At 46.5% G+C, this 17000-nt stretch overlaps 1 protein-coding gene across 4 annotated transcripts in view; it reads right to left on the reverse strand.

Moving 5' to 3' along the window:
* The window catches only part of LOC148511769 (uncharacterized), a 135922-nt gene that overhangs the window by 96076 nt on the left and 22846 nt on the right, over positions 1-17000 (reverse strand). For all 4 annotated transcript variants that reach the window (XM_088482764.1, XM_088482762.1, XM_088482765.1 and 1 more), the window contains exon 2: positions 374-475. In XM_088482764.1, coding sequence (XP_088338890.1) covers positions 374-475 — 102 coding nt within the window. The remainder of the gene's footprint in view (positions 1-373; positions 476-17000) is intronic.

A 17000-nucleotide genomic window follows, 5' to 3' on the forward strand; every position in this document is an offset into this window, starting at 1 on the left:
GTTACAAAAATAAAGATTCCAAAAACAAATCAGTAATGCAATTACCATTTACGAAGGACATTTTATCTCTGCTGCTCCCTACCCTCTGAGCCCCGAGGTGCTGCCCGCAGTTTGTCCCTGAGGCTCTGTGACATAGAGCTGGCAAATGAATTCCGTTCAGCACCTTCGTACAGTAAGTAAATGTGACAAGATTCAGAGACTGATGGTCTATACATAATGTATATAAAAGCCTATATAATGTGGTTATTTTTTCCTAGTAGCAGCATTTAGATAGAACTTGGCAGGCTAAGCATTCTATAGTACATACTATTCGATATTTCGGCCTACAGTATTCACACATGGGGTCCTTGCAGCTAAAAACATATTAGCATACCTGAAGATTAAGGTCCTTTCTGTGCATTATCTCATTCCTGCAGCTACGGGTACTTTCAGCAGTTTCAAAGTCCATTGCATTCTCAGATGTCTCAAGGTGATGCTTTATGGTGGGGAACAGAGAGGAGAAGTTTTATTTAAGAATTCAAGCATAGAACTCTCACATCTTTCATTATGGATCAAGAAGCTAATGAATAATGAACTAATTTACCAGGAACTAAAGCATCTGTCTTCTGCGCGCACCAAATTAGTATACACACACACTCACATTTACGCAGCATAAGCAAAAAAGTTAATTGAACTTAATTTCACACGTTTATAGAACAAAAGAACAGACCCGATTAGACCCGGGAGCCAGGTAACCGCCATATTTAACTTTTACATATAGGGCGCTAATGCAAACACAACAGCATACTCTCACGGATCGCAGTTGCTAAAACATGCTAATGCATCAGCCAGCAAATTTTGTATTGAGACGCCCACCGGAGCCCTCGTAGTTGGCAGCAACTGCGTACGAAAACGCAGCATTGTTTCAGGGGCTTTTCTCAAATAAAGATGTACGGAACAGGGGGGCAGAAAGCATAGTTCATTTACAATGCTGTCATCATGAAGGGGCAGCGACTTTCACAGAAAGATTACGCCTTGGCTTTATAATGAGTGGACCGTTTGTAATAAAAACACAAAGTAGTGTCATAGCATTTATGGGTCCAATGTATCGTTTTTCGCATTATTTTTGTGGAAACATTCCCCCTATTGTCGTAGAGTTTCACAATGTGTAAAAACAATCATCAGCGGAATGTAACAAAAGAGTTATGAGCAACATCGCATGGCCAAGACCACCGTGGGCTGCAAAACTAGTTGCAAACTGCGATATTTATTTATTCTTTTTTGCAAATTTCGTGGCCAACAGCCAGGAATCTGAAGCCCTGCGCATTTGCCAGAAAAGAAGCGGGGGGCAGGCGCATTCGTCAAAACCACAAACAATTCCCTTGTGCCGTCCCTCCATGGAGAAGGAAAAGAAGCTTCATTTAATGAATCGATTAAAAAATATCATATATTGTGGATCCATTTACTTACACATGTCAAATAATTAATTATAATGAATGGTTCAATTGAAGTGGACTGTGATGAAGGCTCCTGCTCACTAGAAACATGTAGGCCAAGGAAAAGGAGGTGTCGGGAAACATGGGAGGTACATGGGTGGGCTCTCAGATCCCCCTTTCCTAAACCTTCTTCTTATAACATGGAAATAGCTATCACATTAGCATACCTTGAGTATAACAGTAATGTGATAGCCATTTCCAATTAATAATTCTGAGCAATAGAGTAGGGACTTGCAGTAAAGTGGGGTCCTTTGACGGGGGCTGGAAGCTTAAATGCATTGATCAATTCATGAACCAAAACCCAACTGTTTAATATTACTGTTAGTAATTATGGTGAGTGCAGAGCCCCTGTGATTATATATATATATATATATATATATATATATATACACACACATATATATATTTATATATATATATATATACATACACACACACACACACATATATATACACACACATATATATATATATATATATATATATATATATATAAACATAACCCAAGGGGGACCAAAACCGGCAAAGAAAAAAAAAACGTCTCGCTATAGTCTGAATTTCTGTGTTGGCAGCTGGTGATGTTAAGCGCGCCTTATAGGTCCATGGCCAATCCACTGGAGTGCTCGCTTTTCTCCCTTCTTGTAAATCTTTGCACAGTACTCGTCCATTCTGATCTATACCAGGCGAAAAGCACAGATGAGCAGGCTGCTCCCACCCGCACACCCACATTAATATAAATCATAACCATGGCAACCATAAAAATAAAACACAAACACCGCGGGCACAATCACATGCCTCGCCTTCCCGTTATGAAGAAAGGAAATGTTAAAAACAGGAGAAATTTATATAATTACAGAGAATATATAATTGCTAATTTATTTCAGCCTGGTACATGCAATCATTCAGAACAATGTTCAGTGTCCCGACTAACCAAAAAGGGTAGAGTAATGACTTTATTGTTTTTGCATGTCCCTAATAAATTGTGCAGGCTGCTAGTATCATTTATCAGCTCATACACAGAACCAGTCTACCGAATACAAACACAGCACCAGCGGAGTCTTCTGCCTATGCCGTGCAGCGACCACTACACAGCGGTACCAGGTTGCATTGGGCAGAAACAGAATAATTTAAACCCCATCAACGGTTCATACAGGACCATCACCATAGCTTGGGAGACGAACGGTGGGCCAGGGTGATAGCGAGGGGGCGTGGCCACACACCTCTCCCCCTCCCCCACGTCAGTTGTGCATAATGCACCTAAGTGCTGTTATTTTCAATTATGATGCTGACACCTGCGGAGCCCCCTAAAACACTGTGTGGTGCTTACACTGTTCCATTATAAATCTTTGTTTATCCTGCAAGTATAAACACATACATCTAACCTCCTTGCACGTTAAAGAGCCCCTCCAATCTCGCCATGCCATGGCGTGGCTCTGCAGTGCCGAGCGTCTTTTCGGGCAACTTTTTTCCTTCAAATGCGTTTTCTTCGCAAAGTGATGCCAATAGGATGCACAGCTTCTGCTGATTAAAATGATATATGGCGCATATTCTGTGTGCGACTGCGGATGTATCTGCATGCGAAATGCTACGTTACAGTGTTACAGCGGCTGACAGGGTAACGGAGCATTTCGCATGCAGATAAAGCCGCAGTTGCTGCTTGTGCGTTGTATTCGCATCAGTGTGCGAATAAGATGCATTTGAAGGAGAAAGGTCGCATGAAAAGAGGCTCTGCGCTACCGAGTCAGACTGCGGTCACGCGTTATGTGTGACGTACGGAGGATCGATATATGTGGACACACCTGTACCTGAAATAATAGGTAGCTCTAGCTGTTACCGGGAATACACTGGTCGGGCTCCGGTACGGTGACTAGGATGGGTAAAGACAGCGACAGCTGTACTAGAGGCCAGCGCCAGGAATTCTACTAAGCTGGCCCCTAAGGATCGCTCCGGGCAATTCATTAGAATGTACATCAATGACACTCAAACTGGGTAAATAAAGTAACTGAGAAGTAACAAGAAAGCTAAATATTATTATTACATAAAGTTTTGTAGCACTGGGGATAAATGTGGACAGGGCCAATATAATAAAAAAAATAACGCAAAGTTGAAGACATTTGAAAAATAAGGCTTTAAGGAAAACGTGATCCTAAAGGGGGGTATCCACTTAGTGATTTAACCAAGCGATTGCACGATAACGACGTAGTTATCGTGCAATCGTTTGCACATTGCACATGCATCGGGCATGTTTTGATCGGCAGTGACCAGCGATGCACGTGCCTGCTGGTCGCTTCCGATATCGCCCGTACATGCTGGTAAACCTGACGATCTCATCAGGTTCAGCATGTGCGGGGATGAGGGATGTGCCTGGACTGAACGAGTGAACATTCAGTGTAGGCACATCACTAGCTATACAACGAGAGCACGATTGCAATGTCGTAATCGTGCTCTCGTTTGTATATCTATAAGTGGACACCCGCCTTTAGTCGGACATATATGCACCTGCTCATCTGTACTGCCGCGGCAGCCTACTCCCATCCTTATGCTAATGCAAGAATCCGCCAGTGTATGGCGAATATATGTGCGTCTGCATGTTGTAGTCCATCCTGCCCACTGTTTTACCATCTGTAGCCGCCATCATTTCTAATGGGATTTGCACCCACTCCATGCTGGTTGCAAAAGATCTACATGAAACAGACGTCCCATCTACGTCCGTACGCTGCAAACCAGCACGGAAATTGCTTTACACGCCTACAACACACCCAGGAAACGGATCAGTCCTGCGCATGCACATGGTTGTCACCCAGCTGCTGCCCATTTCACAGAAAGAGTGCTCTGTCGATGGACACATCAGTCCCTAGTATTGTACCCACTAGGCTGTTCCATGGCTGATTTTAAAATGACAAAATGCACCGTGCCCCTATGGTGGCGCCTCGCTGAGACAGCCTTCCCTCAGCCGTCCCCACCAGCAGGCCGCAGTGTCCTGCGGGTGGAATAAGTTGCATTTCAGCGATCCTACAGTGACGAACAAGAGGTGTGACGTGAGAGCCACGCCCCCTTTTTGACAGCGTGAACAGAAGTGCCCCTTCTCCCGGATGCCACATTGCACAATATTCACACTCGAGTGGACACTACTTATGCACTTGAACGTCATCCATGTGCCTATGCCTGGTCCGGCACGTGCGCAACCACATATTTCTTTTTATGGCAAATGCGCAGAATGTAGATAGCCGCAATGTTCGCACATTTCCAGAATCAGGCCCAAAGTGTCTAATGTTAATTCTTTTATTAAAGATCTCCAGAATATGAATAATTATATAGTATATTCTGTATTTTGAAATGCATTATAACATGTTAAACCTATGGGCCTGATTAAGAGCGCCCGCTAGATGCTTTCACTTGCTCTCAGCGTATGCAAATCCAGCGCACGCCCAGCAAGGCAGGCGATTGCACGGCAAGGCATAGGCACGCCCACGGAATTGGTCGGCGGTTTGATTCCCGGCGGCGGCAGCCCGACATCAGCAGAGATCCCGATCGTGGATAGGTAAGTATTGTCTAACCTAACCCCCCTAACCCTCCTTAGGGGTGCCTAACCCTAATCCCCCCTCTAAGTGCCTGACCCTAATCCCCCCTCTAAGTGCCTAACCCTAACCACCCCCTTCCCCGCTGCCTAAACCTAAGTCCCCCGTGGGGGTGCCAAACCCTAAGTCCCCCCCGGGAGCCCTAAACCTAACCCCCCCCCGCGGCTGTCCGCTCGCGGCGCCCGGCATCTCTACGATCGGGATGTCGGGCGCCGGTCTCCCGGCCTCGGGGAAATGCCGGGCATCTACATCTAGACGCCCGGCATTTCACCCTTGCCGGGATATGACAGTCGGGAAGCCGGCTGCCGGTATTTAGGCAGTCGGCTTCCCGATTGCATACCACGCCCACTATGTCTTGGCGAGCGATCACTTTGTGTATGTTGACACCCACCAGCCATTCATAAGACGCCCACTTGCGCACGTCATCTCCTGGAAGTGCATGAAAACATTGGTACGGTACATCGAGCACCATCGGATGTGCTCGCAGCGCTTGAGGTTGACTATACCTGGCCGCAAGCACTGCGATCACTTCAGTGTGAAATACAACCAGGTGACGTGTACAATGACGCTGCCTGTTAATTATGCATGCCTATGAATCGGCGTTGAAACACACAGGCACGCCTGCGTTCGTACCTCCACTCCCCCGTTTCTAGTGGCCTGCCCCTGTTACCACCCACAAACGGCCTCTCCTGTCACTCATTCAACTGGGCTGTCTATGCTGGGTGAGCGAGCGCTTCCCGATCTTTCGCAGTGGTTTGCGCACGCGCATTGTGATGCATATGCATATGCAGAATGCAAATATTGGCCAGCTACGAGCGATCGCATCCTAGCGAGCGGGTCTGAATCAGGTCCTATACCATCTCTAGATCTAAAATGTTAACGCTTCAGAATAGTAAAGGATTACGATTTCTAGTACATCATTTAGCTCTTTGAAGAAGAAAATGAGTTAAAAAAAAAAAGTTTCAAAAAGTCAACACACCGCTCAGTTTGTGACCTAGATGCACAACACATTAGTCCACGGGGTCGATTCAGTTAGGTGCGAGTTGGGTCCTGCGAGCCAGTCTCACTGCGAATTACATGTGCAATACATTTCCAAATTCGCATTGATTTTTCTGAGGAAATTCAGAGTTTTTCTGCACAGCCCCGAGCAGATGAAAAGGTCAGAAAATCTTTACAGTGCAGAACCACTGATACTCCCCCTCCCAATTAATACTTGTGCACTTGGAGGGGTTTAAATACCATAATTTGGCCAATAAAGACAAGATGAATAGCACTAAAAAGCTCAATAATTACTTTAAAGATGTGGGACAGGTGTGTTGAGGTGTAAATGATGTAGGACAGGTGTGTGGAGGTGTAATTGATATGGGACAGGTATGTGGAGATGTAAATGATGTGGGACAGGTATGTGGAGGTGTAATTGATGTAGGACAGGTATGTGGAGGTGTATGTGATGTGGGACAGGTAGGTGGAGGTGTAAATGATGTGGGACAGGTATGTGGAGGTGTAAATGATGTGGGACAGGTATGTAGAGGTGTAAATGATGTGGGACAGGTATGTAGAGGTGTAAATGATGTGGGACAGGTATGTGGAGGTGTAAATGATGTGGGACAGGTATGTAGAGGTGTAAATGATGTGGGACAGGCATGTAGAGGTGTAAATGATGTGGGACAGGTAGGTGGAGGTGTAAATGATGTGGGACAGGTATGTGGAAGTGTAAATGATGTGGGACAGGTATGTGGAGGTGTAAATGATGTGGGACAGGTATGTGGAGGTGTAAGTGATGTGGGACAGGTATGTGGAGGTGTAAATGATGTGGGACAGGTATGTGGAGGTGTAAAGGATGTGGGACAGGTATGTGGAGGTGTACATGATGTGGGACATGTATCTGGAAGTGTAAATGATGTGGGACAGGTGTGTGGATGTGTAAATTATGTGGGACAGGTGTGTGGATGTGTAAATGATGTGGGACAGGTGTGTGGAGGTGTAAATGATGTGGGACAGGTGTGTGGAGGTGTAAATGATGTGGGACAGGGATGTGTAGGTGTAATTGATTTGGGACAGGGATGTGGAGGTGAAAATGATGTGGGACAGGTAGGTGGAGGTGTAAATGATGTGGGACAGGTATGTGGAGGTGTAAATGATGTAGGACAGGTATATGGAGGTGTAAGTGATGTGGGACATGTATGTGGAAGTGTAAATGATGTGGGACAGGTGTGTGGAAGTGTAAATGATGTGGGACAGGTGTGTGGATGTGTAAATGATGTGGGACAGGTGTGTGGATGTGTAAATGATGTGGGACAGGTGTGTGGATGTGTAAATGATGTGGGACAGGTGTGTGGAGGTGTAAATGATGTGGGACAGGTGTGTGGATGTGTAAATGTGGGACAGGTGTGTGGATGTGTAAATGATGTGGGACAGGTGTGTGGAGGTGTAAATGATGTGGGACAGGGATGTGTAGGTGTAATTGATGTGGGACAGGGATGTGGAGGTGTAAATGATGTGGGACAGGTAGGTGGAGGTGTAAATGATGTCGGACAGGTATGTGGAGGTGTAAATGATGTAGGACAGGTATATGGAGGTGTAAGTGATGTGGGACAGGTATGTGGAGGTGTAAGTGATGTGGGACAAGTAGGAGGAGGTGTAAATGATATGGGAGAGGTATGTGGAGGTGTAAATGGTGTATGACAGGTATGTGGGGGGGAATGGGTATGTAATGCCAGCTGTCGGGATGCCTCCAGTCACAATACCGACAGCGGCATCTCTATGGTTGGTATCCCAACAGGTGTCGGGTAAATTTACTTACACTCCCCCCTTTTTGTAGCCTAACCCTAACCCTCCCCACCCTGCACCCTAGCCCTCCCCATTAGTGCCTAAACCTAACCCTCCCCCCTTAGTGCCTAACCCTAACCTTCCCCCCTTAGTGCCTAACATTAACCTCCCCAGTGGTGACTGACCCTAACCCTCCCCCCAAAACCTAACCCTTCCCCCTTAGTGCCTAAACCTAACCCTCCCCCCTTAGTGCCTAACCCTAACCTCCTCAGTGGTGCCTGACCCTAACCCTCCCCCCAAAACCTAACGCTAGCCCCGCTAACTTAGCTAAACCTAACCTTCCACCCCACCCCTCCCCAGTGGCTGACACTAAGGGCGCCCCGGCTTACCTTCGTTCAGGCACGCATCCTCCTGTATTCCGGCTACGGGATTAAGATAGGCGTCGTTATTTCGACACCTATCTTTACTCCCTTATCGGGATTCCAGCGTCGGGAGGCCGCCAATCTCATAACTACATCCCTGTTGGGGGGGTGTTATATTGATGGAAGAGGGATTTTAGAATTTGCAGATGAGTGCTAAAAAGCATTTTCTTTCCAACTTTTTACAAAATGGTAGTAAAACATTGAGAAATTCCTTTAAATGCATTGTCTCTGTACCCCAAAATACTGGAAAGACTTTAATATGCTGAAAACCGCTAGCTAACATTTTTCAAATATTAATAAAAAGTCCAAAAAGCAGCCATTTTACATCTTTTAAAAACCAGCAGTACTTTCCTTATGGCCACTATTTGGTCCTGCTATCTCAGTTGCCACTTTTTTTTAGGGCCCAGGATAGTTTCCCCACTTTTTCATGTCGCTTTTTGTAAAAAAAAAAAAAGTTGCGCAACCTCGGCGGACGTCCTGTGAATTTGCATTTCTAATTCAAGCTCGCATTTCTCGGGGGTGCGCATTCACGCGATGTCCGCAAGCTGCATGATACAAACTGAATTGACCCCATTACTTTAGGAGGGAAAGCACAACTCAAGCCACGTATCCATTAGACGATATTAATGAGCGATTGAACGATTACGACGACGTAATCGTTCAATCTCTCATTAATCGTGCACTATAATGTCGTAAAACGACCAGCGATGTGCGCTCCCGTTGGTCATTCTCAATCGTCGCCTGAACATGCCGGTCAGTCTGCCGATAACGACAGATTGCCAATGTTCAGGGATGAGGGAGGGTGCCTGCACTGAGCTACATATCTTTCAGTGTAGGCACTACAGGGGATAAAGGAGAACTGTACGATTACGATGGCGTAATCGTACTGTCTTTCCATAGTCGGGTAGTGGATGCACCTTCACTTATAGGGGATTACGATATGTAAATGCTGTACGCAGTTGAACACTGCAGGTCATGTTAGAGGAACATTGGGCCTGATTCAGACCCACTCGCGAGCGGCTGTCCGCGAGCGGCTGTCCGCTCGCAAGTGGGTCGATGTTATGGACTGAGCATGCGCACGACGGAGGGAGCTCCGTCGTGCGCATGCGCCAGACGCGACGAGCGAAGGAAAGTCCTTCGCTGGTTGTGCCTGATCAAAGGGGGCGTGCTGTCGATGTTGATTGACAGCACGCCCCCTTTGGTAGGCGTGCCGGGGGCGTGCCTCCCTGACGGGGGTGTTCCCACGGGAACGCCTCCCGTCGGAAGCCGGCCCACTGACATCACTAGTGATGTCAGTGGGAGTGATTTTGGCTCTGATAGAGCCAAAATCACTCCGGAGCTTGCGGTTGAAAACCTCAACCGCAGGCTCCGGCTCGCAATTTCGATGGTCGCGATGGTCACGACCATCGCGGCCATCAAAATGCACGCTCGTATAGTCTGTGGGTGGTGACCCACAGCTATACGAGCGTCCAGGAGGACGCTCCATTTTCATGGAGGCCGGCCCTCATTCAGACCGTGCGCTCTGCTCAGAGCGTACGGCTCTGAATGAGGGCCATTGTTCAGTAATGTATCAGTATAATATGTGACAATACACAGAGAACTGGTCAGAAAACGCTTCAATAACACTAATAAAAACACAGAAGGAGAGGAAGCGGGATCGTAGCACAGTAAAAAAGTGTAGTAAAATATATTGCAGCACTCAATTTCATGTAACTTAATTATAGTTCCCTTTAAGCTTATAATTCACCATGTCAGAGCAAATACCTTCTTTGCATAGCTCAGTTTACAGCCCATGTTAATAACATAAGTGTCACCCAGATGAAAATAAATTGTATTCATTTGTTGGTAAAGCTAAATACTTTGAACATCAATTTTTAAAAGCACCTAAATACTGTAGTGATCATTTTGTTATGTTTTATTCTGCAACGCACATTGTACAATACAACTCACCCTCTACTGTACATTATAAGACATATTACGCTAATCAAGTTCTCACAGGAGAATTTCCTTTCATGTTATCTATATTGCTTTGTAAATAATGATTTAATACATACATAAGAATCCAAACAGAGGGCCTGATTCAGAGCCGGACGCTCTGACCAGAGCGCTCGCTCTGAATCAGGGTCCTCCTACCTCAACTTGGAGCGGCCTCTTGGACGCTCGCAAAGCTGTGGGTTACCACCCACAGCTATAGCGAGCGTCCATGATGATGGTCGTGATGGTCAAGACCATCGCGACCATCGGGCTTGCGACGAGACCCTGCGGTAGGGTCTCGCTGCCGCAAGCCCTGGAGTGATTTTGGCTCTATCAGAGCCAAAATCACTCCCACTGACATCACTACTGATGTCAGCGAGGCCGGACCCAGACGGTAGGCGTTCCCATGGGAACGCCTCAGTCTGGCAGCCATGCCCCCGGCACGCCCACCAAAGGGGGTGTGCTGTCACTCACCATCGACAGCACGCCCCCTTTGGTGCGAGACCCCGAGCGACGGCTACCCCGTCGCTCGCCGGGTCTCGCACATGCGCACGGCGGAGCTCCCTCCGTCGTGCGCATGCGCATTAGGGCACCATCGACCCGCTTGCGAGCGTCCTGCGCTCGCGAGCGGGTCTGAATTAGGCCCAGAGATCAGTTGGCTGCGATAAGCCCTGGTTTGTGTTTATATTAGATATACATGAATTTAAAGATAATACAAATACAAAACAAACTGTCATGTACTGTAACCTATCGGATTCAGAGATGCCATTGCAGCTGCTAGCCCACTGGCACCATCGCAAATCCAAGCAACTGCGCACACATACGCTGTCGCCGTTGCAGATCATTCCATAATCGGCCATCTGAGTAGCCTTAAAGATTCGCACAATGGGCGCCTGAGCCGAGACGTCGAAAAATCACTTTATCTGCATACGGGATCTCAGAGGCAGGCTACGACACACCCCGAAATCTGGCCGGGACACGCAAGTGTTTTTTTGCCGCCACTACCTGATACTTTCCACAAACAGCCCCTAACTGTCATTCTGTAATGTATCTTGACGCATGCGCAGGCGGCCGATAATCGCTCAGCTGAGTGAACATCGGAATAATGTACATCTCTGAATAAGTGCAGAATTAAAAAAATCTGAGATATGGTAAGAACTTGCCCTTGTTATCTGTATTTCTACAAAGTCCATAGGGTTCCACAGGATACCTTGGGGGTATTGGCGGTTGAAGTCAGACATCGGACACCACAGAGTTAAAGTTTTCAGCCTCCTAGGATGCACTGGGGTCCCCCTCCTATACCCGCCCCTGAGCCAAGGCAAACCAGTTACATAACAAGCCATAGGCCGGAGGAGGAGAAGAAAGAGAGAGAAGAAAGTCTGGAACACACGAGAATCACATTCTCACCAGAAGGAGACGGAAAAACCGGTGACCAGATCAAAGCCCAACTGCAGTACAGGTGCGACAGGGCGGGAGTCCTGTGGAACCCTATGGACTTCGTAGAAATAGAGATAACAAAGGTAAGTTCTTACCATATCTCTTATTTTCTACTTCAGGGTCCATAGGGTATCCACAGGATACCTTGGGGATGTCCCAAAGCAGTATCCTTTAAGGGTGGGGACGCTCCTGTGCTGGAAGGAGAATCCGCCGCCCGAAGGAAGCATCCTGAGAGGCGAAGGTATCGAATGCATAATACCTTACAAAGGTATAGACAGGAGACCACGTAGCTGCCTTGGTGCGATAATTTTTTGAGGAAAGTTTTCACAAGTGAAAACTTTTCACCGAAAAACGGGTTATTGAGGCTAATTGGATATTCCCTGTGGGGGTAAATTTACTAAAGTGAGAGTTTTTAGAAGTGAGTTTTAGAAGAAATGTTGCCCATAGCAACCAATCAGATTCTAATTAACATTTATCTAGTACCTTCTAGAAGATAATAGCTAGAATCTGATTGGTTACTATGGGCAACATCTCTTGTAATACTCACTTCTAGAAACTCTCACTTTAGTAAATTTACTCCTTGGAGTGTTACATTTTGTTCCAGGAGAGCAGGAAAAAACCCCAGAATTGCTAGAACATTGAAACACATCTATTAGGCCGGGTACACACTACAGCGACGGGCAATTAGAACGATGGTCTGGACAAATTCTCTTTTTCCTGGACCATCTGAGATTGACGGTACACACTGTACAATTTAACGATACGCACGATTTGTTGTTGAAATTTGCCTGGAAAAGACAAAGCGTGTAGATATCATTGTAGTGTATACCCAGCCTTACGGTGGGTAAAATACTAGGACGACAGAAAATTGGCACGATGGCAGGGACGTATTTCCTTCATCCCGGACCAAGTGAGATTGTGCAATTCTATGAACAACAGAGTGATATATCGTTCCATTCTTCATTAAATGCACCACATCGTACATGATATCTTCTGATTGGCCGTGCAGCACGTCCGTTCGCAGTCAGGTGTACACACCAATTTGTTTGGAAACGAAGGATGAGACCTTGCAAAGATGAAGCAATGTTTCTCCTAGAAAGGCATGAGTCTAAATAAGTCACGTGAATTGCAATGGCTTCTTTTAAGCAACTGTATGCGCATTTCCTGCCTGTTCATCTGGTCATCTTAACAAATACAGGAGCTGCAGGGATTGAATAAAAAATCTGGGTGATCATTTTTTCATTGCAGACCACAATGCAAAAACAAAAAAGTGTATATATATATATATATATATATATATATATATATACAAAAGGATCCTTCTGGCATGGGTGTATACCCAGCACACAACAAAGAAAGGCGGCACTCCAATAGATGATACAAATTTATATGTCCTGATGAAAAGGCTTTCAGCCTTGAAACGTTGACACATGGATATTGATATGTCGTTGAATTAATACACGTTGATTTGTATCATCTATTGGAGTGCCGCCTTCCTTTGTTGTGTGCTGGGTATACACCCATGCCAGAAGGATCCTTTTGTATATTTTTTTAGGAGGGCACCCATTATGTTGCTCTTATTGTCCTGAGTGCCGGGCTCATTCCTGCATATATATATATATATATATATATATATATATATATATATTATATGGAACGGTGCCAACTGATATTTATATAATAAAAAATAGTAAATAGAAAAACCCCTTAATAAGGGTGCCAGCTCACTATGTCAAAAATAATATAGTGCAGGTTATACAGTAATAGGTAAAATAAAAATAATGGATTTGACCTATCAAGCGACTAGATATTCACAATCAGTGTTCAATTCGTATAGGTGTATAGCAATGGTAATTAAAGTGATTCAGTGCAAAATAAATATGTGACTATATCAGTCTTTCCAGTAAATCAATAAAGTGCAGAGTCTGTATATATGCCGTACTACAGTGCAAAAAGACACGTGTACCACGATTACAGTAAAAATAACACAGACACAATTACAGTTATAAAAACAAGTAGCTATTGAATAAAAAATATCAGCTTACCTGAGATAAAAAAGAGCAGGTTTCTAAAGTTCATGCAGCAAGAATGAAGAGCTCTAGATTCTTGCTGCATGAACTTTAGAAACCTGCTCTTTTTTATCTCAGGTAAGCTGATATTTTTTATTCAATTGCTACTTGTTTTTAAAACTAATTGTGTCTGTTTTATTCTTATGTGCAATATTAACACCCGTCCTGATGTGGGCCTTGGTGTTTTAAAATTTTGTTGTTGTGTTAAATAAATTCATATATATTTTTATACAAAAATTTTAAGCACTTTGGCCCTCATTCAGAGCCGTACGCTCTGAGCAGAGCGCACGCTCTGAATGAGGGCCGCCCTCCATAAAAATGGAGCGTCCTCCTGGACGCTCGTATAGCTGTGGGTCACCACCCACAGCCTATACGAGCGTGCAGTTTGATGGCCGCGATAGTCGTGTCCATCGCGACCATCGAAACTGCGAGCCGGAGCCTGCGGTTGAGGTTTTCAACCGCAAGCTCCGGAGTGATTTTGGCTCTATCAGAGCCAAAATCACTCCCACTGACATCACTAGTGATGTCAGTGGGCCGGCTTCTGACGGGAGGCGTTCCCTTAGGAACGCCCCCGTCAGGGAGGCACGCCCCCGGCACGCCCACCAAAGGGGGCGTGCTGTCAATCAACATCGACAGCACGCCCTCTTTGATCAGACACAACGAGCGAAGGAAAGTACTTTGCTTGTCGCGTCTGGCGCATGCGCACGACGGAGCTCCCTCCGTCGTGCGCATGCTCAGTGCAGAACATCGACCCACTTGCGAGCGGACAGCCGCTCGCGAGTGGGTCTGAATCAGGGCCTTTGTTATTTATGAGATTTCTATGTATGGTCACTGAATTTTTTATATATTAGCACGTTTTTGCTAAAATACACGTGTCTTTTTGCACTGTACTACGGCACATATACAGACTCTGCAATTTACTGATTTACTTGAAAGACTGATATAGGGGCCTATTCACGAACAGACCCCGATAATTAACATTCTAATTCGCAGCGGCCACCGGAGCAATTCAGCATTGCTCCGGCGCGGTCGCAGCTGATGTGAAATCAGCTGCCCCCGCAAGCGGCTTCAGCGGAGCAGTGATAGCGGTGCGCATGCACGACCTACAGATCACGCATGCGCACAAGAGCCCCCACGTCCGGCGGAAGGAGCCGGACAGGGGCGGAGGGATCAGATAGGATCCCTTCTCGCAACCCGGACCTACTTTCCATAGGGAAGAGAGGGTTGCAAACCCCAAGCTGGGGTATTTGCTACCTGAAGATGGCGAATGCCCCCGCAGTCAAGCTCCGAAAATATAATATTTTCGGAGTTTGATTAATTCTGTCCCCATACTAGTGTATGGGGACAGCGGGCCATTCCGCAAACAGAAGGTAAGTAGGAGATATCTGTGATACTAGTGTATGGGGACAGCGGGCCATTCCGCAAACAGAAGGTAAGCAGGAGATATCTGTGATACTAGTGTATGGGGACAGCGGGCCATTCTGCAAACAGAAGGTAAGTAGGAGATATCTGTGATACTAGTGTATGGGGACAGCGGGCCATTCTGCAAACAGAAGGTAAGTAGGAGATATCTGTGATACTAGTGTATGGGGACAGCGGGCCATTCTGCAAACAGAAGGTAAGTAGGAGATATCTGTGATACTAGTGTATGGGGACAAGGGGCCATTCCACAAACAGAAGGTAAGTAGGAGATATCTGTGATACTAGTGTATGGGGACAGCGGGCCATTCTGCAAACAGAAGGTAAGTAGGAGATATCTGTGATACTAATGTATGGGGACAAGGGGCCATTCCACAAACGGAAGGTAAGTAGGAGATATCTGTGATACTAGTGTATGGGGACAGCGGGCCATTCTGCAAACAGAGGGTAAGTAGGAGATAATATGAGATATGGTAAGAACTTACCCTTGTTATCTCTATTTCTACGAAGTCCATAGGGTTCCACAGGATACCTTGGGGTATAGGTGTGACGTCAGTCGCTGGGCACCATAGAGTTAAGCTTTTCAGCCTCCCAGGATGCACTAGGGTCCCCCTCCTATACCCCGCCCCCGAACCAAGGCACCTCAGTTAGTTATCAAGCCATAGGCCGGAGGAGGAGAAGGAAGAGAGAGAAAAAAGATCTGGACACATACAAGAATCACATTCTCACCAGAGGGAGACGGAAAACCGGTGACCAGAGCAAAGCCCATCTGCAGCACAGGTGCGACAGGGCGGGAGTCCTGTGGAACCCTATGGACTTCGTAGAAATAGAGATAACAAGGGTAAGTTCTTACCATATCTCATATTTTCTACTTCAGGGTCCATAGGGTATCCACAGGATACCTTGGGGATGTCCCAAAGCAGTATCCTTTAAGGGTGGGGACGCTCCTGTGCAGAAAGGAGAATCCGCCGCCCGAAGGAAGCATCCTGAGAGGCGAAGGTGTCAAACCTGTAATACCTCACGAAGGTATGGACAGAGGACCACGTAGCAGCCTTGCAGATCTGAACTGCCGAGGCACCACGTCGAGCTGCCCACGAAGGACCCACAGACCTAGTGGAATGAGCCTTCAGAGAAGGTGGGACCGGTAGGCCTTCATGAAGATAAGCTTCAGAAATAGCCATACGGATCCAGGCTGCCAAAGTTTGCTTTGAAGCAGGCCAACCCTTTTTACGGAAGCCACAGAGGACAAACAAAGCGTCCGACTTCCTAAACGAAGAAGTGCGGTCAACATAAGTCCTTAAGGCCCGCACAACATCCAAAGAGGCCTCACCCACGGAAAGACCCGGTGAGTTAAAGGCCGGAACAACTATTTCCTCGTTAACATGAAACTGGGAAACAACTTTGGGAAGAAACTCGGGCCGAGTGCGGAGCACTGCCCTGTTCCCATGAAAAACCAAGAAAGGGGGTCTACAAGAAAGAGCCCCTAACTCAGAAACACGTCTGGCCGAAGCAATGGCCAGAAGGAAAACAGTCTTAGCTGTTAGCCATTTAAGATCCACTGAGCCCAGTGGTTCAAACGGCGGTCCTTGGAGAGCCCTCAGGACCACAGCCAAATCCCAAGGCGCCACAGGTGGAACAAAGGGAGGCTGAATGCGGAGAACACCCTGCATAAAGGTGCGCACATCCGGGATTGTAGCAATCCTACGGTGAAACCAGACAGATAGGGCCGAAACCTGTACCTTCAAAGAAGCAAGGCGAAGCCCATGATCTAGTCCCGCTTGCAGGAAGGCGAGAATCCGAGACAGACGAAACTCCCGCGGTGCATAACCTCTCGGTCTACACCACTGGAAGAACGTA

This window comes from Taudactylus pleione, unplaced genomic scaffold, assembly GCF_031769625.1.
Source record: "Taudactylus pleione unplaced genomic scaffold, aTauple2 ptg000292l, whole genome shotgun sequence".
NCBI lineage: Eukaryota > Metazoa > Chordata > Amphibia > Anura > Myobatrachidae > Taudactylus > Taudactylus pleione.